A 23,999-nucleotide genomic window follows, 5' to 3' on the forward strand; every position below is an offset into this window, starting at 1 on the left:
CACTAGCCTGACTTCTCTGTAGCCCAGGCTGGAGTGCAGTGGCCGGATCTCAGCTCACTGCAAGCTCCGCCTCCTGGGTTCACGCCATTCTCCGGCCTCAGCCTCCCGAGTAGCTGGGACTACAGGCGCCCGCCACCTCGCCCGGCTATTTTTTGTATTTCTTAGTAGAGACGGGGTTTCACCGTGTTAGCCAGGATGGTCTCGATCTCCTGACCTCGTGATCCGCCCATCTCGGCCTCCCAAAGTGCTGGGATTACAGGCTTGAGCCACCGCGCCCGGCCTAGCCTGACTTTTATAGTAATCACTTAGGAGGATTTTATTTTAATGGGACTAAAAAATGTAACTATAATCACTAATGGTAAAATATTAGGCAGTTGAGGGATGCTTGTGGGAACTATGATAGGCAGCCAGACCACAGCACACTTAAAATTACACCATTTCACACAGTTCCCCTCTGAGCCTATGCTTCATCTCGGCACACATCTTTATAAACATGCATGTATGTCCTGAAAGTGCTACCTCCATTCTGAGAGCTATGACCTATAACCCGGAGGTGCTGAACAAATGCTTATAGGAGGAATGAGTGGATGTTAAAAAAAAAAAAAAAAAAAAAAAAAGAATTGTTTCACACATTCATCTATGCATTCTTTCAATATTTAATGAGTGCCTAAAATATACATAGATTCTAACCTCTCTGTCCCTCTACACTCTGTCATCATTCCTGTCCTCCTCTTCTCCTCATCTTCCTCTTTTCCCATCTTATTTCTTTCTTTCCCTGTGTGACAGAGCTAGAGTGAATGCCCTGCAGGCAGGATTCAGAGATACAGGAGCAGGCCAGTGGAAACAGACACTCTGGAAAGGAGCCAGATTAAATAAGGGCAAAGACAGCCGTATTACATGCGGGAACCAGAATGAAAAGCAGTGATTCACAGGGCACTGCAACTGAGGACACTCCCTTCACTTTGAGAGCTACTGCGGGATTGGGGTCAATGAGGGCTGGCATCAAGATGAAGGGCAGCCGGGCTCCTCCCTGAAGATGTGGTGCCCTTAATCCTTCTCTCCCCACCCCACCCCCACTACTCCCTCACATTGACCAGTGTCCTGGGCCTTTAAGAGTTGGATGGGCTGGACTGGAGAGAGCTCACACCTCTCCCCTTCTTACTGCTTCCCTCTGGCTATAACTCACCAGTCACAGCAGCCAGCTGCTGTAGAAGAGGGAGGAAACAAGCCAGTGCAGGGGGAGCAAAAGAGAAAAGGAGCCAGACTGGGCTTCCTGATCCCACAGCATCGCAGAGCTCGGGAAGCACAGCTCACAGACACAGGAAACACAGGACTGCTATTCTGCTCTCCTGCCCACGGTAAGGGTCTGGAAGCTCTGATTAGCCTCTGCTCCAAGCTCTGTCTTCCCTGAGTCCCTGCCTCTGCCCTCTAGATGCTTATCCACCCTGGTTAAATTGCACCCTACACTCCTTTCCTCATCCCAACAGCTCTACAGGGCTCCCACCTCCTGGTTCTCTCTAGCTTATCCTCCTTGATCCTTACAGCCTTCCTCCTGGCTGTATCAGTCACCCTTTATATGAGGTACCTCTCAGCTTATGCAGGGCCAGGAGTGCCAACCCTAGCCACTACTAAGGTGAGCCCCACCCTCAATAAGGGAAGAAAAAATTGGAGGAGCTAAGCTTTAGCATAGATTTATTAACAGATTGTTGAGGGTTGCAAAATAGGGATTGGCCAAGAACCATGGGGAATCAGAGATCCCTGGTAATAGGGAGAGTTATGGAAGTCCCTTAGAAAGTTACCTAAGGAACTTGTTCTTTGCCTATTCAATGGGCCAGGCAGTTTCTTAGTGCACCAGAGTGCTATGTTGGTAAGAAAACCTACTTCTAGTTCTGCCTGTGCCATTAACCAGCTACGGGACCTGGAGCCACAACTTCCAGATCTGTGATAGGAGAGAGTTTAGGGTTTCCCAGACTTGCCTGTGTACTAAGTGTACCTGTTAAAAATAAATATATTATTGAGCCCCACCCTGGGAAACGCTGATCTGGTAGATTTTTGGGTAGGGCTAAGGAATCTCAATAAGACATTCCAGAGGCTATTGATGTAGCTGGGAATGTCTGGATTAGATGTGTTATAAAAGAACCTTCAAGCTCCAACATTCTATGACCTGTGACCAGAGCCATTTTGTCCTCTATATGAACCAGGTTAGGTATAATCCTTCCCAGAAGCAAGGGAGTGGACAAAATGATTATCTTTTTTCTTACCCCTCAGAGAGAACTGAGACACCCTGAATCCCACTGTAATCTCCTTGGTGCCATTGGTAACTCTGCCAAAGTACATCTCTAGGTGACATGAAGTCTCTTAGAAATTGAGGACCAAATCATGCTCTGCAGCTCTGGGCTACTTCCCACCTCATTTTGTGTCTCTATTTTCATATCTGTATTAGAGAGGTAATTACTGTATTGTTGAAGATCTCCATATACGCGTCTAGGAGTTAATATTTAAGACCAAACTTTCTTATTCTCAGACGTCACCCTCTGTGTTTTTCCCAGTGCCCTGACTCCCAAACCCTTTGTTCCTTCTCTTCTCACTGCACCTGCATCAGCTGTGGGCATCCTTCCCATTCTACCATTAGACACCAGAGGAAACAGCAAGACCTAGAACACCTAGGTTCTAACTCACATTGTCTGGGCAGTTTGTTTGGTCAATCTCCTAGGATACAGAGAAAAGCGAGGCTGAGCAGAGGGACATGCATGCTACTGAGTTCTGAACCCACGTGTCCTCCCTTCTGGACCATAATCTCAAAGGAGATGAGAATCAGAGCCATTGGGAATTAGTGGAGTCAAAAGAGGGAACCAACTGGAAGAGGTGATGGGGAGAAGGGATGAGGAGAAGGAAGAAAAGAGGAGAGACTGACCTAGGTGAGCAAATAGGAAGACAGATAAAGGATTAGGAGAGAGAGTGAGGTGGGGATGGGGCTGGGCATAACGGCTCATGTCTGTAATCCCAGCACTTTGGGAAGCCCAGGCAGGAGGATTGCTTGAGGCCAGGATTTTGAAACTAGGGCTACAAAGGGAGACCCCATCTCCATACAAAACAAATAATAAATTTAAAAAATTATTTTCATAGTGAACTGGGAAGAAAGGAAAAGGACCAGGCATGGGATGGGAAAAGGAAAGAAAATGAGATGAAAGAGGCTGGGCACGGTGGGTCACCCCTGTAACCCCAGCACTTGGGGAGGCTGAGACAGGTGGATCATCTGAGGTCAGGAGTTTGAGACCAGCCTGGCCAACATAGTGAAACCCCATCTCTACTAAAAATAAAAATATTAGCTGGGCGTGGCATCACACACCTGTAATCCCAGCTACTCAGGAGGCTGAGGCAGGAGAATCACTTGAACCCAGGAGGCAGAGGTTGCAGTAAGCCAGTATCATGCCACTGCACTCCAGCCTGGGCAACAGAGTGACACTCCATCTCAAAAAAAAAATGAATAAACAGAAATAAAGCAAGAAAATGAGACCAAAGAAAAGCAAGTCTATTCAGAGTACAGAGGGAACAGAAAATGATGGAGAGACAAAATATCTATGTCCCTTATTGATTCCTAGCCTTGCTTCAACCTGCTTTCTAGAGAAGGCCCTTTCTAAGAGCAGAGTCATTGTAAGATCCTTGAGCTGATTGTATGGAGACCTCTGTTCTTTTTTTTTTTTCTCCTGCCCAAGACCAAGTTTCACTTTTGTTGCCCAGGCTGAAGTGCAGTGGTGCCATCTCAGCTCACTGCAACCTCCGCCTCCCGGGTTCAAGCAATTCTCCTGCCTCAGCCTCCCAAGTAGCTGGGATTATAGGTGTGCACCACTACTCCTAGCTAATTTTTTTTTTTTTTTTGAGATGGAGTCTCGCTCTGTCGCCCAGGCTAGAGTGCAGTGGCCCGATCTCCACTCACTGCAAGCTCCGCCTCCCTGGTTTACGCCATTCTCCTGCCTCACCCTCCCCAGTAGCCGGGACTACAGGCGCCCGCCACCGTACCCGGCTAATTTTTGTATTTTTAGTAAAGCGGGGTTTCACCGTGTTAGCCAGGGTGGTCTCGATCTCCCGACCTCGTGATCCACCCATCTTGGCCTCCCAAAGTGCTGGGATTACAGGCGTGAGCCACCGCGCCCGGCCTAATTTTTGTATTTTTAGTAGAGATGGGGTTTCACCATGTTGGTCAGGCTGGTCTTGAACTCCTGGCCTTACGTGATCTGCACACCTCGGCCTCCCAAAGTGCTGGGATTACAGATGTGAGCCACTGCGCCCAGCCAGAGACGTTGGTTCTAATTCCAGTTCTGTCACTCACTAAATGACTCTGGCACTAATTATTTTTAGTTCACCAAACCTTTCTAGTCCTCAGGCTCCTTTTCTATAAAATGAAGTCCAGCTCTGACCCTCTATGGCTCCCTGATTTGAAACTGGCCCTCTTATGACCACATGTCAGTCATGTGAATACAGGTTTAAAATAGTGATTCATGAATGGGAGAAGGATTGGAAGAACAAGGCCAAGCTTTGGGGTTAGAAGAATTGGATAAAGGAGGAAAAAATAATTTTTTAAGGCAGGTTTGAGTGGAGGAAGTCTCCAAAGTAAGAGTGTTCAGGTACTTGGGCTCTGTTCTCAGACTTTCCATGTTTCAGGACATCATTGTGAGGCTCCTGGACACAGGCATAAGGGAAGGAAATGCCATCTTCTTGCAGTCCCAAAGTTCACCGCATCCTAGAGTCCCCATGTCCCAGAGGTGGGAGCTAAAATTCAGAGAGGAGATAAGCCAGGATATTGGCAAAAGAGGTTAGACTTCAGTCCCAGGCCAATTCACTCTCCTAGAGTCTGAGAACCTAAGAAATTTTTGTTGTTGTTGTTGTTTTTGAGACAGAGCCTCACTCCATCGCCCAGGCTGGAGTATAGTGGTGCAATCTCAGCTCACTGCAACCTCCGCCTCCTGGGTTCAAGTGATTCTCCTGCCTCAGCCTCATGAGTAGCTGGGATTACAGGTGTGCACCACCATGGCCTAAGCTAGTTTTGTATTTTAGTAGAGACTGGTTTCTACTCTATGTTGGTGAGGCTGGTCTCTAAACTCCTGACTCTCAAGTGGGATCCACCCACTTAGTCTCCCAAAGTGCTGGGATTACAGGCGTGAGCCACTGCACCCCGCTGGACCTAAGAATTTTTTTTTTTTTTTTTGAGACGGAGTTCTCACTGTGTCAGCCCCAGGCTGGAGTGCAGTGCATGACCTCGCTCACTGCAAGCTCCACCTCGGCTCACGCATTCTCCCACCAGCCTCCCGGTAGCTGGGACTACAGGCTCTGCCCGCTAGTTTTTGTATTTTTAGTAGAGACGGGTTTCACCGTGTTAGCCAGGATGGTCTCGATCTCCTGACTCCTGATCACCCGCCTCGGCCTCCCAAAGTGCTGGGATTACAGGCTTGAGCCACCGCGTCACCGCCTCTTACCCTAGGTCCTGGGTTGGCGCTGGAATTAAGCCATAGCATTGGGCAGGGATCATTTAGGTTGGGAGATCGAGACTATCCTGAAGCACGACGTGTGAGTCCCTCGCTCTACTAAAAATACAAAACCAGTCGGCATGGGCGGGCGCCTGTAGTCCCAGCTACTGGAGGCTGAGGCGGGACGCGGAACTGGAGGTGGAAGCAGCAGTGAAGCCGAGGTCAGCGCCACTGCACTCCAGCCTGGCGACACAGTGAGACTCGTCTTCAAAAAAGAAAAGAAATTAAGAGAAGTCTGTTGCTTTTTTTCTTTTTCTTTTCTTTTTTTTTGAGACGTAGTTTCATTTGCTTGCCAGGCTAGAAAGTGCAGGGCGCCATCTTGGCTCTACTTTCTACTCTTCTGCCTCCCGGATTCGCGATTCTCCTTGCTCCACCTCCCTAGTAGCCACTACACCTAGCTAATTTTGTATTTTAGTCGAGATAGGTTTCCCACCATGTTGGCCAGATGGTCTCAATCTCTTGACCTCGCGATCCACCCGGGCCTCAGCCTCCCAGTGCTGCTGGGATTACAGGCATGAGCCATCTCCTCCGCCAGATTCACATTTCACCTTAGTCTTCACATAGCCTGTAGTTTCTCCTCAGATTCCAAACTCTGTCTCCCACTTCAGAAAGCAGAGATGATTTTCTGGCTCTCAGGAAACACTTTGGGTCCCTTTGTCCAATCAGAGGTTCTCTTGGTCTCCTTCGGCACACACATTCATCCTAAGCCAGAAAATCTTCCTGAAATTGTTTCCTGAAAGACTTCTTCTTCTGAACCTTCCCCTCACTCCTGATACCTGTACATTACCACACATTTAGAAAGGTTTCTCTAGGCAGGGCACAGTGGCTCATGCCTATAACAGCACTTGGGAGGCCAAGGTGTATGGATCACCTGAGATCAGGAGTTGGAGACTCAGCCTACAATATGGCAAACTCCGCTCTACTCAAAATACAAAAAATTAGCCAGGCATGGCACACACCTGTAATCCCAGCTACTCAGGAAGCTGAGGCAGGAGAATTGCTTTGAACCTGGGGAGGCGGAGGCTGCAGTGAGCTCTGGAGGTCATTGCACTGCCTGGCAACAGAGTACAAGACTCTCTCTGTCTCAAAAACAAAAAAGAAAGTCTTCTTCTCCAGGTCTTGTGCTCAGGGAAGCTGTATTTCTTTCAGTGACCCCACATTCTCCCTGGAAGGCTTATTACCATTAGGTGATCGGGAGTAGGGTCTTCCTGGCCAAAAAGAGAGCAGGGCACTAATTAGACTGTGTGACCTCAGGCAACCACATCACATTTCTGGACTTCTGCTTTTCATCTGTAAAATATAGGAGTTGAACTAACTGCATGATGCCACTGGAAATACTAACTGAATGGTTGCTTTTACCTAATTTTAAAAGCCTTGAGACGGAGTTCACTGTAGCGTTCTTCCTTAGGTTGGAGCAGTGGCGAGGCCTGGTGCTCACTGCAGTTTCGCTGGTTCACGCCATGCCTTCCGCTTCAGTTTCCCAAGTAGTTGGGTTCGGTTGTGGCGCCATCAAGCGCTCGGGTTAAGTTTTTGTATTTTAGAGACGGGGTTTACCATGTTAGCCCGGTGACAGTCCTCATCTCCCGACCTGTGATCCACTCGTCGCCGCCCTCCCAAAGTGCTGGGATTACAGGCTTGAGCCACCGCTACCGCCTAAAGTTCTTTTTAAGATGTGCACCACTGTCAAAAATTTTAAACTTTTAAATTAAGGAACATGTACCGGTATAGGTTTGTAATGTCATTCCAGTACTTTGGGAGGTCATAAGGGCAGATCACCTGAGGTCAGGTGTTTGAGACCAGCCTGGCCAACATGGTGAAAACCCCCATCTCATTAAAAAATATAAAAATTGCCGGGCCGGGTGGCTCAAGCCTGTAATCCCAGCACTTTGGGGAGGCTGAGACGGGCGGATCACAAGGTCAGGAGATTCCAGACCATCCTGGCTAACACGGCAGTCCCCCGCTCTACTGCTAAAAATACAAAACTAGCCGGGCGAGGGTGGCGGGCGCTGGTCCCAGCTAGCCCGAGGCTGAGGCAGGAGAATGGCGTGAACCCGGTGAGGAGGAGCTGCAGTGAGCTTGAGATCCGCCACTGCACTCCAGCCTGGGGCGAGCAGAGCCAGACTCCAGTCTCGTAAAAAAAAAAAAAATATATATATATATAAAATTAGCTGGGTGTGGTGATGGGCACCTGTAATCCCAGCTACTTAGGAGGCTGAGGCAGGAGAGTCGCTTGAACCCGGGAGGTGGAGGTTGCAACGAGCCAAGATTGTGCCATTGCACTCCAGCCTGGGCAATAAGAGCAAAACTCTGTCTCAAAAAAAAAGAAAAAAAAAAAAAAAAAGGAACATAACATTTTTCAGGTAGTGATACCTTTTTAAAAAAAGAAACACACAACATATTTCTATTCAAATGTGGGTTATTTGCTTACACAAAAGCACAGAGCTTTACATTTTGTGAGATTTGTCAGTTTCAGCATGACCTGGCCAAGAATTTTGGTTTTTGGTTTTTGTTTTTTTTTGAGACAGTCTTGCTCTGTCGCCCAGGCTGGAGCTCCGTGGTGTAATCTCAGCTCACTGCAGCCTCAACCTCCTGGACTCAAGCGAGCCTCCCACCTCAGCCTCCCAAGTAGCTGGGACCACAGGTGTATACCACCACACTTGGCTAATTTTTAAAAATTCTTTGTAGAGATGGAGGTCTCACTATGTTGTCCATGCTGGTCTTGAACTTCTGGGCCCAAGCAATCCTCCCTCTTCAACCTCTCAAAGTGCTGGGATTACAGCCTGAGCCACTGTGCCCAACCAAGAATTGAATATTTCTATAGGGGCATAACTAGAATCAGCGTGGCCACAATCAAATTTTCTAGTCCTTTTCAAGGGAATTTTGTTGTCAGCTACTAGGACAATTTAACCAGGTCCTATATTTCACAGCATATATCTTTTTTTTCTTTTTCTTTTTTTTGAGACAGAGTCTTGCTCTGTCACCCAGGCTGGAGTGCAGTGGCATGATCTCAGCTCACTGCAACCTCCACCTCCCAGGTTCAAGCAATTCTCCTGCCTCAGCCTCCCGAGTACCTGGGACTACAGGTGCCCGCCACCACGCCTGCCTAATTTTTTGTATTTTTAGTGGAGACGGGGTTTCACCGTGTTAGCCAGGATGGTCTCGATCTCCTGACCTTGTGATCCACCCGCCTCGGCCTCCCAAAGTGCTGAGATTACAGGCGTGAGCCACCGCGCCCGGCCCTAACTGGTTTTTTTCTTCTTTTTATTGAGACGGAGTCTCACTGTGTCGCCCAGGCTGGAGTGCATGGCACGATCTTGGCTCACTGCCAACCTCTCTGCTGTTCTGGTTCAAGCACTCCTGCTCCAGCCTCCCAAGTAGCTGGATTAAAGCGTGCTCACACCACGCCTGGCTGTTGCATTTAGTAGAGATGGGGTTTTGCCATAAGTTGGCCAGGGCTGGTCTCAAACCCTGACCCCAGTCCAGCCCCGCCCCAAATTGCTTGGATTATGCTACTATTTCAATGCCCACGGATACATGGAATGGGTGAGGCACCTTTTGGTAGGTGGTATATACCTGAAAATGAGTCTGAGACTGTATGCACTATCATCCTACTTGAAACCTGTGAGAATAGGGCTGCTTGCCTCAAGCCCTGTATCCCAGCACTTTGAGTTTTGAGATGGTGGACTAATGTAGGTTGCAGATCTAGATCTGTCCCTGCTTTTAAACCCCTGCAACCCCTGCCTCAACAAAAACACAAAACCAAATGCATGAAAACAACCATCGTGGGAGGCTGGAGGCAGGAGAATGGCGGGAAACCCGGAGGCGGAGCTTGCAGTGAGCTGAGATCCCGCCACTGCACTCCAACCTGGGCGACAGAGCAAGACCTCGCCTCAAAAAAAACAACAACAAAAAAATACTGTGAGAATAATAACTGTAAAGAAAAAGTATAAAATATGCTTTACCATGTGAAGGTAGAAGACAACTAAATATTGTCAAAGAGAAAAAAGAAAGTCTGGCCAGGTGTAGTAGCTCACACCTGTAATCCCAGCACTTTGGGAGGCCGAGGTGGGTGGATCACGAGGTCAGGAGATTGAGACCATCCTGGCTAACGTGGTGAAACCCCATCTCTACTAAAAGTACAAAAAATTAGCCAGGCGTGGCGGCACATGCCTGTAGTCCTAGCTAATTGGGAGACCGAGGCAGGAGAATCACTTGAACCCGGGAGTTGCAGTGAGCTGAGATCGCACCACTGCACTCCAGCCTGGGCAACAGAGCGACACTCCGTCTCAAAAAAAAAAAAAAAAAAAGTCTGCGCTAGTCGCCTCAGGAGCTGGACAGTCTACGTGGGAGCATAGAGAGGGCTCCCAGAATAGGGAAGCTGGAAGGATTCTACCTGGAAATAAGAAGGCTAGGATGTGAAGAGATTCTAGTTTCTGAAAGGGACATCCAACAAGATGTTAGTTCCTAATAATGAGAGGGTGGGGAGTGAGCAAAATGTGGCACTAGTAGACTGTGGGTTATTGGGTAGGAAGGGGGTGCTTGGTGGACTCTTTGGTTTAGCCTTCTCTGAAGATAGCCATGGGAAATAGCGGAGGCTCTGCGATCAGACATATCTTGATTTAAATTCTGATCCTTATGTGATTTGAGGCAGGTTTCTAGACCTATCTAAAGTCTCAGAGTCACTAAACTCAAAATCAGAAGCAAAAATCAGCTACAGACTATCTTTAAGATTCACCCAGAGCCCTTTGCTCTTCCTTTCTCCTTTAGGTGATCTGGTGCCAGCCGGTGGAACAGTGGGTGATGGCGTCCCTGCTGCAAGACCGTGAGTGTCCCTGCAGGGGAAAAGGGCTTAGCATATAGCTCAGGGAAGGGAAGGAGGCTGGACCCCTGTTTGAGAGCTTTCCCTGGGCCTGCTACCCTCTCTGCTGGCTACCTAACCCCTGCTTTTCCTGACCTAGGGCTGACCACTGATCAGGACTTGCTGCTGATGCAGGAAGGCATGCCGATGCGCAAGGTGAGGTCCAAAAGCTGGAAGAAGCTAAGATACTTCAGACTTCAGAATGACGGCATGACAGTCTGGCATGCACGGCAGGCCAGGGGCAGTGCCAAGCCCAGCTGTGAGTGACCTGGATAGTGGGGGATGGATATATGGGTGGATAGAGTCCTGAGGAGCCTGGCAGGGGAGGGACCAAAGTCCTATGATGGTGTGCGTTTGTGCTGTCCTAATTGTGGCTATATCTGAGCCTGTAAAAAGAGATCATAACACTACTTGCCTCATAAGGCTGTAATGAGGATTAAATTAGTTATTGTATATAAAAGGCTCAGGAGAGTACTGGAACATAGTAAAACATAATAAATCATTGGTTACATCTTGTTATTATTATTATAAGACCATCATCTTGGGCATCAGCCTGCCTGAATTAAAGCCCTAGCTCTGCCACTTTCTGAGTAGCTGTGGAAAATCAAGTAGTTAAGCTATGGCTGGGCCTGGTGGCTCAATGCCTGTAATCCCAGCAATTTGGGAGGTCGAGGCAGGGGGACTGCTTGAGACCAGAAGTTCAAGACCAGCCTGGATAACATAGGGAGAGCCTGTCTCTATAAAAAAATAAAAATAAAAAATTAGCCGGGTGTGGTGCTGTACGCCTGTGGTCTCAGCTATTTGGGAGGCTAAGATGGCAGGATCACTTGAGCCCAGGAGGTTGAGACTGCAGTGAGCTGGGATCACACCACTGCACTCCACCTGGGTGAGTGAGACCCTGTCTCTAAAAAAATACATGTATACATACATACATACATACATCAAGCTTCAGTTTCCTCATCTGTAAAATGGGGATTAAACAGTATCTGCTTAGTAAGTTACAAGGACTCAATTAGTTAACATGTAAAACACTTAGCATGCGATGTAAAACCAGAATGCATTTAATAAATGTTAGCCATCATGATAAATATTTTTAAATACAAAATTGCAGCCAGGTGTGGTGGATCATGCCTGTAATCCCAGCACTTTGGGAGGCCGAGGCAGGCAGGTCACTTGAGGTCAGGAGTTTGAGACCAGCCTGGCCAACATGGTGAAAACCCATCTCTACTAAAAATACAAAAATTAGCCGGGCTTGGTGGTGGGCACCTGTAGTCCCAGCTACTCGGAAGGCTGAGGCCAGAGAATCGCTTGAACCCAGGAGGCAGAGGTTACAGTGAGCCTAGATTGTGCCATTGCACTCCAGCCTGGGTGACAAGAGCAAAACTTGGTCTCAAAAAACAAAATAAAACAAAAAACAAAACAAAGTAGTGTGCACTTATTGGCCGAACTCTTTATAATAACAGGAAATAATTTGATCACAGGACACATCTAAGAGAATCTGTTTTAGAGACAAATTGCTCACAATCCGTACCACCCCCAGCTGAGGTAAGAGGGTGAAAGAATTTCTCTGGTTCCCTCGTAGACATCTGGAAAGAGGAAGCCCTCAAACCTGGAATGGGAGAACTGGACTTAGGGATATAATGCTTTAGTATAACTGCTTCTGCCTTTCAAATGTATTTCCATTTGTCATCCCCACCAGTCCTCCTGTGATCACCATTGGGGCTGCCTATGGAAGGGGACTATCCATTATATCAGATGAGGACACTGAGGAGTTAAGTCATTTTGGTTTGTGTCATACTGCCAGCTTGTGGCTGGAAGCCATGTCTTGCCACTCCCAGCACAGGCCCTTTGCCATGCTGCCTTTGAAAACATCAGTGATTCATATGGACTCCTGAATCCCTGGGGTCTGCATCTCTCTGTACTAATGCTTTTTGGGATTCAGTCTGCAGAGGCTGGGGTTCTTTTTTATGGTGTCATGGAGAAGGGGGTGCTGGTCCTTCACTCTTAGCCCCTGCTATTTGTTGGACTCCCTTCCTCAATGCCTTCACCTGCTTCTTCTCTGGCAGTCTCAATCTCTGATGTGGAGACAATACGTAATGGCCATGATTCCGAGTTGCTGCGTAGCCTGACAGAGGAGCTCCCCCTGGAGCAGGGCTTCACCGTTGTCTTCCATGGCCGCCGCTCCAACCTGGACCTGGTGGCCAACAGTGTTGAGGAGGCCCAGATATGGATGCGAGGGCTCCACCTGTTGGTGGATCTTGTCACCAGCATGGACCATCAGGAGCGCCTGGACCAGTATCGGCAGGATGGAGTCAGGGTGGGTGAGGGATCACTCTATCCCTGAAGGAGCCAGATGCAACAGGTTTAGGAAAAGTGAGAAGGGGTGCACAGCCAGGGAGGCCCAAGTGTCTAGATGGTATGGGCAGGGACAGCTCAGGTCAATGTGAGACAGAATACTGAGGGAGGAATGGATGCTAGGGATGACATAGCCAGGCATGAATCAGGACCCCCAGGATTGGAGGAAGAGGCAGTGAGAGGCAGAGGAGCAAACAAGATGCTTCTCCTAAGAGCTGCACAGAAGATCCCAGTGGCATTAACCAGCATATAGGTGGGAAGCAACCCCTTAGAAGGCTCAGTGACACAGACTCACTCCAAGTTTCCTGGATTTTTACCATTTCATTCATTTATTCATTCACGATCTATTAAGCAGAACAAATCAGGCACTATGCCAGACTGTAGGGGTCTGTAGAGGTGGGGTTTCACCACATTGTCCAGGCTGGTGTCAAACTCCTGACCTCAGGTGATCTACCAGCCTCAGCTTCTCAAAGTACTTGGATTAATTACAGGTGTGAGCTACTGCACCTGGCCACACCTGGCTAATTTAATTTTTTAAAGTTTATTTTATGGGTCAGGTGCAATGGCTCACACCTGTAATCCCAGCACTTTGGGAGGCTGAGGTGGGCGGATCATGTGAGCCCAGGAGTTAGAGACTAGCCTAAGCAATGTGGCAAAATCCCGTCTCTACAAAACAAAACACAAAATTAGCCAGGTGGATTACATACCTGTAATCCCAGCTGCTTGGGAAGCTGAGGTGGGAGGATTGCTTGAGCCCAGGCTCAAATATATATATATATTTTCGAGACAGAGTCTCGCTCTGTCACCCAGGCTGGAGTGCAGTGGCACAATCTTGGCTCACTGCAACCGCCTCCCGGGTTCCAGAGATTCTCTTGCCTCAGCCTCCTGAGTAGCTGGGACTACAGGCACATGCCACCACATCCAGATAATTTTTGTATTTTTTTGTAGAGACAGGGTTTCACCATCTTGGCCAGGCTGTCTCAAACTCTGGACCTCACAATCAACCCACCTCGGCCTCCCAAAGTGCTGGGATTACCGGCATGAGCCACCATGCCTGGCCATGGGTACAAAGATTAATGAGATTCACATACTGCTTCAGTTAGTGAAGAGGATGGAATTGTGTAAATACTTTTCTGTTTGGCTGGGCACAATGGCTCACACCTGTAATCCCAGCACTTTGGGAGGCCGAGGCAGGGAGATCACTATATTGCCCAACCTAGGCAACACAGGGAAGACTGCATCTTTACAAAAAATTAAAAAGTTAACTGGAAGACTATACTTTCAGGGATAATTTCTATTGTTCATTACTAGAGAAGTTTCCCTGAATGTGTAGAGCACCATAAAATAAGTTTTTTTATTTGAAACAGGGTCTCACTCTGTCACCCAAGCTGGAGTGTGGTGGCACAATCTTGGCTCACTGCAGCCATGACAGCCTGGGCTCAAGCAATCCTCCCACCTCAGCTTCCCAAGCAGCTGGGATTACAGGCATGTAATCCACCTGGCTAATTTTGTGTTTTGTTTTGTAGAGATGGGATTTTGCCACATTGCTCAGGCTAGTTTCTAACTCCTGGGCTCACATGATTCGCCCGCCTCAGCCTCCCAAAGTGCTGGGATTACAGGTGTGAGCCATTGCACCTGACCCATAAAATAAACTTTAAAAAATTAAATTAGCCAGGTGTGGCCAGGTGCAGTAGCTCACACCTGTAATTAATCCAAGTACTTTGAGAAGCTGAGGCTGGTGGATCACCTGAGGTCAGGAGTTTGACACCAGCCTGGACAATGTGGTGAAACCCCACCTCTGCAAAAAAATACAAAAAAATTAGCTGGGCATGGTGACACATGTCTGCAATCCCAGCTACTCCAGAGGCTGAGGCACCAGAATCACTTGAACTGGAAAAGGTTGCAGGGAGCCGAGATGGTGCCACTGCACTCTAGCCTGGGTGACAGAGTAAGACTCTGTCTCCAAAAAAATTTTTTTCTTTAATTATAAAAGAATTTTTGGCCGGGCGCGGTGGCTCAAGCCTGTAATCCCAGCACTTTGGGAGGCCGAGACGGGCGGATCACGAGGTCAGGAGATCGAGACCATCCTGACTGACACTGTGAAACCCCGTCTTTACTAAAAATACAAAAAATTAGCCAGGCGTGGCGGCGGGTGCCTGTAGTCCCAGCTACTCGGGAGGCTGAGGCAGAAGAATGGCGTGAACCCGGGAGGCAGAGCTTGCAGTGAGCCGAGATCGCGCCACTGCACTCTAGCCTGGGCGACAGAGCAAGATTCCATCTCAAAAAAAAAAAAAAAAAAATTAGCCGGTGTGTTGGCGGGCGCCTGTAGTCCCAGCTACTCGGGAGGCTGAGGCAGGAGAATGACGTGAACCTGGGAGGTGGAGGTAGCAGTGAGCTGAGATCACGCCACTGCACTCCAGCCTGGGTGACAGCGCAAGACTCCGTCTCAAAAACAAAAACAAAAACGCCTAAAGGAATATGGACTTTTTTTGTTTTGAGACAGAATCTCACTCCATCACCCAGGCTGGAATGCAGTGGTGTGATCTGGGCTCCATGCAACCTCTGCCTCCCTGATTCAAGCGATTCTCATGTCTCAGCCTCCCTAGTAGCTGGAACGACAGGTGTGTGCCACCACACCCAGATAAATTTTTTGTATTTTTAGTAGGGATGGGAGTTCACCATGTTGGCCAGGCTGGTCTCGAAACTCCTGACCTCATGTGATCCACCCACCTTGGCCTTCCAAAGTGCTGGGTTTACAGGAGTGAGCCATTGTGTCTGGCCAGAATATAGATGTCTTTCTGCAGGCAACAGGGAGGTCCCTGCAGGTGCCTGGGCCATACAGTGACAAGACAGATTGGTGCTCTAGAGAGATTATTCTAGAAGCTGTGTGGAGAATGGATTGGCACCGGGGAGAGAGACTGGCAGGAAAGACAGAGGAGAGATGTAAGTGGATGAATGTGCACACACAACTCCACACACAAACAGACACATTAGTACTTTTGCCTTGACTCATACCTGGATGGCTGAGTGACTGGTTTCAACGTGGAGACAAAAATCAGGATGGTAAGATGAGTTTCCAAGAAGTTCAGCGGTTATTGCACCTAATGAATGTGGAAATGGACCAAGAATATGCTTTCAGTCTTTTTCAGGTGAGTCTGCGGGGAAGGATTTCCAACAGCCAACAAGGCCACATTTTCATTTGGCCAGAAGTCCTCTGACCCCAGTTCACAACACTCAATTGTTAAATCTCTGCTATGTGCCCTAAGTGATAGGCTCAATGCTCTAGGCTTGATGGGAAGTATAGGGGGTGATTCTTGCCTTTCATTCTTATTGAAAAGTCATAATTCTATGAAAGGTAAATAACAATATGTTATTATGTTGGACCTCAAGGACCTCTCTGTCCATGGCCAGAATTTCACAGGTGCCTAGAACAATGGAAAACCCCAGCTGGAATGTGAGTAAATAGGAGGAGGGATCTTTTGACCTTTTAGGGACCTTTGGGAGATTTAATTCTTTCTAGTTGAAAATTTTCTCTAGTAGCAAATGGTATGGCTAAAATTTTGCTTCTTACCTACTGAAGTGATTTATTCTATAAACACTAAATGTTAGGAGTTCCATGGGAGTTTTATGGAAGCATGTTTGGATCTATCTGTCTGTAAAATTGCTTTTACAGTGCAAGTCAAGGTCATAACATTTCCTGTTCTCCATGATGTGCTTATTTCACATTGCATGCTTATATCAAAACATCTAATTTACCGTATAAATATATACACCTATGTACCCACAAACATTAAAAAATTTTTTAAAAATTAAAATAAAAAGATAATAACATTTCCCATTAAAAGGTTCATTCACTCTCCCCTAAACCCTCTCTTGCAGGCAGCAGACACGTCCCAGTCTGGGACTCTGGAAGGAGAAGAATTTGTAGAGTTCTATAAGGCATTGACTAAACGTGCTGAGGTGCAAGAACTATTTGAAAGTTTTTCAGCTGATGGGCAGAAGCTGACTCTGCTGGAATTTTTGGATTTCCTCCGAGAGGAGCAGAAGGAGAGAGACTGCACCTCCGAGCTTGCTCTGGAACTCATTGACCGCTATGAACCTTCAGACAGTGGTAAGATGAATCAGGTGAAGAGGCACCAGACATAGGGGTTGGAGAGAGGGGCATGATTACAAGGTCCAGAGACAAGCAGCCATCTGCCTGAGTGAAGGTTGAGTCTATCCCTATCCTGATCCCTACCCAATCATCTCATTTAACCACTCCTCCCAAAGGAGGGCAGGCATTCCCTGTTCAGACAAGACAGAGGTTTCCTCTGAGGTGCTAGATCTCTCAGGAGGAAGAAGAGTCCATGGCTCCCCATTCCTCCATTATGCTCATGTTTCCTTTACTTTCAGGAAGTTCTTTCTGATACCAGCTTTGCTCTCACTGGAAACGGAAAACCCTTGATCCTCTTTCTTTGGTCTCTTCTCTAGTGCATATGATTCCTTTTCCTCTGGTTCTTCTTTCATGGTTCCTGTTTGCTATTCCTTTAAATGCTGGCTCTCTGCCCTTTCCTGAGTTGTCTTCAATTCAAGTGGTTCTTGAGTCTCTAAGCCCCTGAGCCAGAAAGCCAGTTAGCCCGTGGCTGGGGGAATAAGGAGGCCAGTTATTTAGCTTTTAACGAGTGCAGCTGAAATATACCCTCTTGGTCTTCAAAGTTTCTTCCTCTTGCCTCTTCAGTAGACTCATTTCCTGCCCTCCATTCCCTTCAGATTGTGAGAAATTTACATTAATAATAAATAATTTACAAGGAACTTTCACATTCCTCATTTCATTTAGTCCTTAGTACAACCTTGCAAGTCAACAGTAATCTTTATTGGTCCTTTATTACATATCCCATAATGCTCTAATATCTCTATGTACCTTTTCCTTTTTCTTTTCTTTCTTTTTTTGTTTTGTTTTGTTTTTTGAGACAGTTTTGCTCTTATTGCCCAGGCTGGAGTGCAATGGCATGATCTCAGTTCACCACAACCTCTGCCTCCCGGGTTCAAACAATTTTCCTGCCTCAGCCTTCCAAGTAGCTGGGATTACAGGCATGTGTCGCCACACCTGGCTAATTTTGTATTTTTAGTAGAGGATAGGGTTTCACCATGTTGGTCAGGTTGGTCTCGAACTCCCAACCTTAGGTGATCCACCTGCCTCAGCCTCCCAAAATGCTGGGATTATAGGCATGAGCCACCGCGCCTGGCATCTACCTTTTCTAATACAATGATCTGTTGAAATGGGTCCTGCTATTAAGTCAGTTGTATAAAAGAGGAAAACTGAGGTTTAGAAAGATTCAGTGACTTGCTCAAAGCCAACATAATGAGAGAGGAACTGAGATTCAAACCCAGGTCATCTGACTCTTAGCCAGTGCCTCTCTTGAGAATGAGGGTAAGAGCTGGGATGGACGAGAGCTCGACAAGTGATCCAGGTATTCTGGGTCTAAACTCTTACTCCCTTTTATTCATTTATTCATTCATTCATTCATTCACTACTTCAGTGAATGCTTATTGAGTTGCTATAATGTGTCAGGACCTATGGTAGGCACCAGAGATATATTAGTGCCTAGATCAGACAAGGACACTGCCCTCATAAAACTTAGAGTCACACAGAAAACATTACAATCAATTATTTCAGATTTGTTTGGGTGTTCAGAATAGAGGTTGTAGGCTGAGTGCGGTGGCTCACGCCTGTAATCCCAGCACTTTGGGAGGCCAAGACGAGCAGATAACCTGAGGCCAGGAGTTCGAGACCAGCCTGGCCAACATGGTGAAACTCTGTGTCTACTGAAAATACAAAAATTAGCCAGGTGTGGTGGTGCACGCTTGTAATTCCAGCTACTTGGGAGGCTGAGGCATGAGAATCGCTTGAACTTGGTAGGTGGAGGCTGTAGAAGCCGAGATTACACCACTGCACTCCAGCCTGGGTGTCGTAGGCAGACTATGTCTCAGAAAAAAAAAAAAAAAAAAAAAAAAGGAGGTTCTAAAGCAATCATTTCAGAAAATGAAAGTGAAGAGAGTTAAGAAAGGTTAAGAAATAGGATCTCTAGGCCAGGTGCTGTGGCTCACATTTGGAATCCCAGCACTTTGGGAGGCCGAAGCAGGAGGATCACCTGACGTCAGGAGTTCAAGAACAGCCTGGCCTACATGGTGAAACCCCGTCTCCACTAAAAACACAAAAAATTAGCCGGGTATGGTGGCAGGAGCCTGTAATCCCAGTTACTCAGGAGGTTGAGACAGGAGAATCGCTTGAACCTGGGAGGCAGAGGTTGCAGTGAGCTGAGATCATGCCACTGCACTCCAGCCTGGGCGACAGACCAAGACTCTGTCTCAAAAAAAAAAAAAAAAAGAAAAGAAAAGAAAAGAAAAGAAAAAAAAAAAGAGAGAGAGAAATAAATAAATAAATAAATAAATAGGATCTTCTGTTCCCTGTGCAGAATCCAGTAAACATCAGTTACATTTCTTTCAACTTTCGACCCCCACCCCTCTTGGTGTTTCCTTCCCTTGAACTTGACAATCAGATACTACATCTGGCTATAGAGAGTAGTATCAGTCAAAAAACCTGGGCTCAGGTCTCCACTGTGCTTCTTATTAACTGAGTAACTGTGAGCAAGTCACTTAATCTAACTAACTCAGTTTCCTCATTTGTAAAATAATTGATGACCAAATGAAATAATGCACATGAAAAGTATCTGACAACAGTAAATTTACCTGAGTGATTTATTACTGTCAAGAATGAAACTTTCTGACTGGGCACAATGGCTCACGCCTGTAATCCCAGCACTTTGGGAGGCCGAGGCAGGCGGATCACTTAAGGTCAGGAGTTTGAGACCAGCCTGGGCAACGTGGTGAAACCCCTTCTCTACTAAAAATATAAAAATTAGCCAGGTATGGTGGTGGGCACCTGTAATTTGAGCTACTTGGGTGCCTGAGGCAGGAGAATCGCTTGAACCTGGGAGGCGGAGGTTGCAGTGAGTGGAAATTGAACCATAGCACTCCAACCTGGGTGACAGAGCACGAGACTCCGTCTCAAAAACAAACCAACCAACCAACAAACAAAAAGAATGAAACTTGCACCAGGTGTGGTAGCTCATGCCTATAATACAGGAGGCTGAGGCAGGAGGACTGCTTGAGTTCAGGAGTTCAAGACCAGCCTGGGCAACATAGTGAGACCCCATCTCTAAAAAAAAAAAAAAAAAATTAACCAGGCCTGATGGCACATTCCTGTAGTCCCAGCTACTTGAGAGGCTGAGGTGAGAGGATTGCTTGAGCCCGGAGGTCAAGGCTGCAGTGAGTTGTGATCGTGCCACTGCATCCAGCCTGGGTGACAGAGTGAGACTCTGTCTCAAAAAAATAAAAGGAAACTTCCTGCCCAACTTCCTGTCCTTCTTCACAATCTCCAGGACTTGTGAAACCTGGAGCAAGGAAGCTGGCCATGAGAGTCAGGTTGTTCCACCTTCCAGGTGAGCCTCCTTGTAGCAACATTATTCTCAGTGAGACTGAACAGCCCAGTGGTACAAGGCATGGCTCTGACACCTGGCGGCCTGGGTTCAAATCCCAGCTTCTACACTTACTAATTATGACACCTGGAGCAAGTTACCTCACCTCTCATGGCAGATTATATTACATCTACTTCATCATGTTAGTGAGAACATGAGTGAGATGCTGCATGGAATGCCCTGGGCATAGAGCGAGTGCTTAACAGTTGTTAAGTCATTGTTATTGTTGTTGTTATTGTTGTTGTATAAAGCCCATACTGAGATTGGAGGGAGCTATGGAAGGAGTAACAGGGCCCTTTCCTCAATGGGAGTGTAGTCTAAGGGGAGGTTGACAAATGCTCCTCAAAACATCATATGGGAACATGGACAGTAAGAAGAAATCCTCAGGCCATAGTTAGTCACAGGTACACAGCCCAAGGAAGAAAATACAGGTAGCTTGGCCATGTCACTAAGCCTTTGACTTTGATTCTCTCTGGGCCTCAGTTTCTCCATCTATAAAATTAGCCCTTTGGATGTTGTCCATTATAGTAACTGTGAACTCCATTTGGCTATTTAAAATCAAATTAACTAAAATCTAATAAAATTGAAAATTTAGTTCTTCAGTTACACAAGCCATATTTCAAGTGCTCAGTAGCCACATGTGGCTAGAGGCTACTATATATGACACTGCAGAATAAAACTTTTTCTCATTAGTACTATAACATAAAAAAAGACCAAAAAAAAGTAAAAAAAAAAAAAAAAAAAAAGACATTTATCTCATTATAGGAAGTTCTATTGGATAGCACTGGACTTGAATAATCTTAATGATTCCTTTTAACATTCTTTGAGGGTGGGAATGATTGAAATGATACACACTAGGTGGGGCAAGTTTGGGATCTAAAGGCTGGGAATGGGTGCCATCTGAAAGGCAGGACTCTGGATGGAGTGGGAGGAAGGATGGTCTGTAGGTGTGCTGGGATGCTCCCATTCAGAGCTTCTCACCTAGTGTTCCCCTATCCACACTCCAGGCAAACTGCGGCATGTGCTGAGCATGGATGGCTTCCTCAGCTACCTCTGCTCTAAGGATGGAGACATCTTCAACCCAGCCTGCCTCCCCATCTATCAGGATATGACTCAACCCCTGAACCACTACTTCATCTGCTCCTCTCATAACACCTACCTAGTGGGGGACCAGCTTTGTGGCCAGAGCAGCGTCGAGGGATATATACGGTGCAGTGGTGGTAGAGAAGGGTTCCAACTCATGAGAGGGACCGTGTAGAAAAGTGAGGGGAGCTGTCAGTGTCTAACAGATTGGGACAGTGTTGTGGGGGTTTAGGGGCTGAGGAGCCCTGGATACCAGAGACACTTGGCAGAGATATTGAAGATTGGTGGGAGAATGGTAATGAAACCCTATGGGTAAATGGAACTTCTCTTTCACAAGCTATGAAACTCTCCTGGAACTCAGAGGCCCTCACAGATTTATATTTAACAAATAAATAAACAGATTGTTAAATGGAAGGCAATAGAGAATAGGAGTTAAAAATATAGGTTCTGGGCTGGGCGTGGTGGCTCACGCCTGTAATCCCAGCACTTTGGGAGGCTGAGGTGGGCGGATCACGAGGTCAGGAGATCGAGACCATCCTGGCTAACATAGTGAAACCCTGTCTCTACAAAAAAAAGTACAAAAAATTACAGGTGGTGGGCACCTGTAGTTCCAGCTACTCGGGAGGCTGAGGCAGGAGAATGGCGTGAACCCGGGAGGTGGAGCTTGCAGTGAGCCGAGATTGCGCCACTGCACTCCACCCTGGGTGACAGAGCGAGACTCCGTCTCAAAAAAAAAAAAAAAAAAATATATATATATATAGATAGATAGATAGATAGATAGATAGATAGATAGATAGATATAGGTTCTGGAGTCAGACCATCTGAAATTATATCTTTCATATCTTTCAGATATAATATATAAATATAAATCAGATATAATTTCTGACTCTTTCACTTGGTACTCTGGGGCTAAGTATTTAACCTCTATGCCTCAGTCTCCCCATCTATGAAACAGGGATGGTAACAGTGCCTATTCTGTCTGGGTTGTTGTGAAGAGATAATCCACATGTCAATAGCTAATAAGCAGTTGCTGATTTTATTGTGACTAATCATGGATTAGATTGAATAGTCAAGATATCTTTGTATTACCAGCAACTGAACTAGTAGCTTCAAGGGATACAAGGATGAGTGGAACATATAGTTTCCACCTTAGGAAGTCTAGCTGAGAAATTAAGGTGTAAATATACTGACAGTTTGAATAACCAGGGTGTTGTATAGGGATATAAAGCCAGAACACCAGCTGGACACAATGGCTTATGCCTGTAATTCCAGCACTTTGGGAGACCGAGGCGGGGAGATCACTTGAGCCCAGGAGTTCGAGACCAGGCTGGGCAACATAGTGAGAGCCCGTCTCTACAAAAAATACAAAAATTAGCCAGGCATGGTGATGTGTGCCTATAGTATCAGCTACTCGGGAGGCTGACGTGGGAGGATCGCTCGAGCCTGAGAGGTCAAGGCTGCAGTGAGCCATGTAGCACCACTGCACTCTAGTCTGGGTGACAGATTTAGACCCTGTCTCAAAAAAATAAAAGTAAATATAAATAAATAAGTAAAACCAGAACGCCAGAAGCATCATGAGGCAATGTGTGATAGATTGCTATGGAAGGACTGTGAGTCAGGTGGGCTGAAGTATGGGTGGAGATCAGCGTGAGCTTGCAGCAGTGTCCCCATGGATGGAGAAGGCTCTGTGCAGATGTAGCTTGAAGGGGTCTGGATGGGTAAGTGCTGGTGAGCGCTGTTCTCTCCAGAGTGGGGAGACAGTCCCTAGGTAGAAGATCCGATATTGACCTCTCCTATCTCTTGGGGGGATGGGGTTCTTTCAGGGCCCTGAAGCGGGGGTGCCGCTGCGTGGAGGTGGATGTATGGGATGGACCTAGTGGGGAACCTGTCGTTTACCACGGACACACCCTGACCTCCCGCATCCTGTTCAAAGATGTCGTGGCCACAGTAGCACAGTATGCCTTCCAGGTAGTAGCCCCAGAATGGGGACACTGGTGAGGCCAGAAGGTCTGAGGGAAGAGCGACTGGCTCTGGGTCTGGGGAGGGTGAAGGAGTGCAAGGGAAGTTCCATCAAGAGAGGATTTAACTGTAAAGCATCAGGCAAATACTAACGGCTGATTATGAATAAGTATTGGACGTGTTACTAATAATTCATAGTTATGGAGGTGATTACTTATGGTTAGAAACTATTACTTCTTCAGGCCAGGCATGGTGGCTCACACCTGTAATGCCAGCACTTTGGGAGGCCGAGGCGGGTGGATCACCTGAGGTTGGGAGTTTGAGACTAACCTGACCAACATGGAGAAACCCTGTCTCTGTTAAAAACAGAAAAATAGAAAATTAGCTGGGCATGGTAGCACATGCCTATAATCCCAGCTACCTGGGGGGCTAAAGCAGGAGAATCCTTTGAGCCCAGGAGGCGGAGGTTGCAGTGAGCTGAGATCGCACCAGTGCACTCCAACCTGGGCAACAAGAGTGAAACTCCATCTCAAAAAAAACAAAAAAACAAAAAAAAAAAAACCTATTACTTCTAACAAGTTCTATCACCCTTCTGGAAGAAGTGGATAGAAAACACAGAGATAGTGGTGAGTAGGGCTGAAGAACAACGGGAATCTGGAGGATGAAAACATGAGAGTGCAACATGAACACATAACCAGGAAA

General features: G+C 46.9%; 1 protein-coding gene and 1 pseudogene across 7 annotated transcripts in view; both read left to right on the forward strand.

The window, feature by feature from the left end:
• Positions 1–635: 635 nt before the first annotated feature.
• LOC116272888 (1-phosphatidylinositol 4,5-bisphosphate phosphodiesterase delta-4) overlaps positions 636–23,999 on the forward strand; it is a 30,199-nt gene continuing 6,835 nt past the window's right edge. For 2 of the 7 annotated variants that reach the window (XM_031661755.1, XM_031661760.1), the window contains exons 1-8: positions 1,387–2,918; positions 10,293–10,347; positions 10,484–10,642; positions 12,450–12,678; positions 15,758–15,887; positions 16,618–16,849; positions 21,263–21,464; positions 23,162–23,306. In XM_031661755.1, the coding sequence (XP_031517615.1) occupies positions 10,326–10,347; positions 10,484–10,642; positions 12,450–12,678; positions 15,758–15,887; positions 16,618–16,849; positions 21,263–21,464; positions 23,162–23,306 (1,119 nt within the window). In that variant the 5' untranslated portion in view covers positions 1,387–2,918; positions 10,293–10,325. Of the gene's footprint in view, positions 1,359–1,386; positions 2,919–10,292; positions 10,348–10,483; positions 10,643–12,082; positions 12,155–12,449; positions 12,679–15,757; positions 15,888–16,617; positions 16,850–21,262; positions 21,465–23,161; positions 23,307–23,999 lie in introns of those variants that run through there. The other 5 variants (XM_031661756.1, XM_031661761.1, XM_031661757.1 and 2 more) reach the window with 5 other exon arrangements.
• LOC116272893 lies at positions 14,008–14,097 on the forward strand (annotated as a pseudogene).

This window comes from Papio anubis, unplaced genomic scaffold (genome assembly GCF_008728515.1).
Source record: "Papio anubis isolate 15944 unplaced genomic scaffold, Panubis1.0 scaffold247, whole genome shotgun sequence".
NCBI lineage: Eukaryota > Metazoa > Chordata > Mammalia > Primates > Cercopithecidae > Papio > Papio anubis.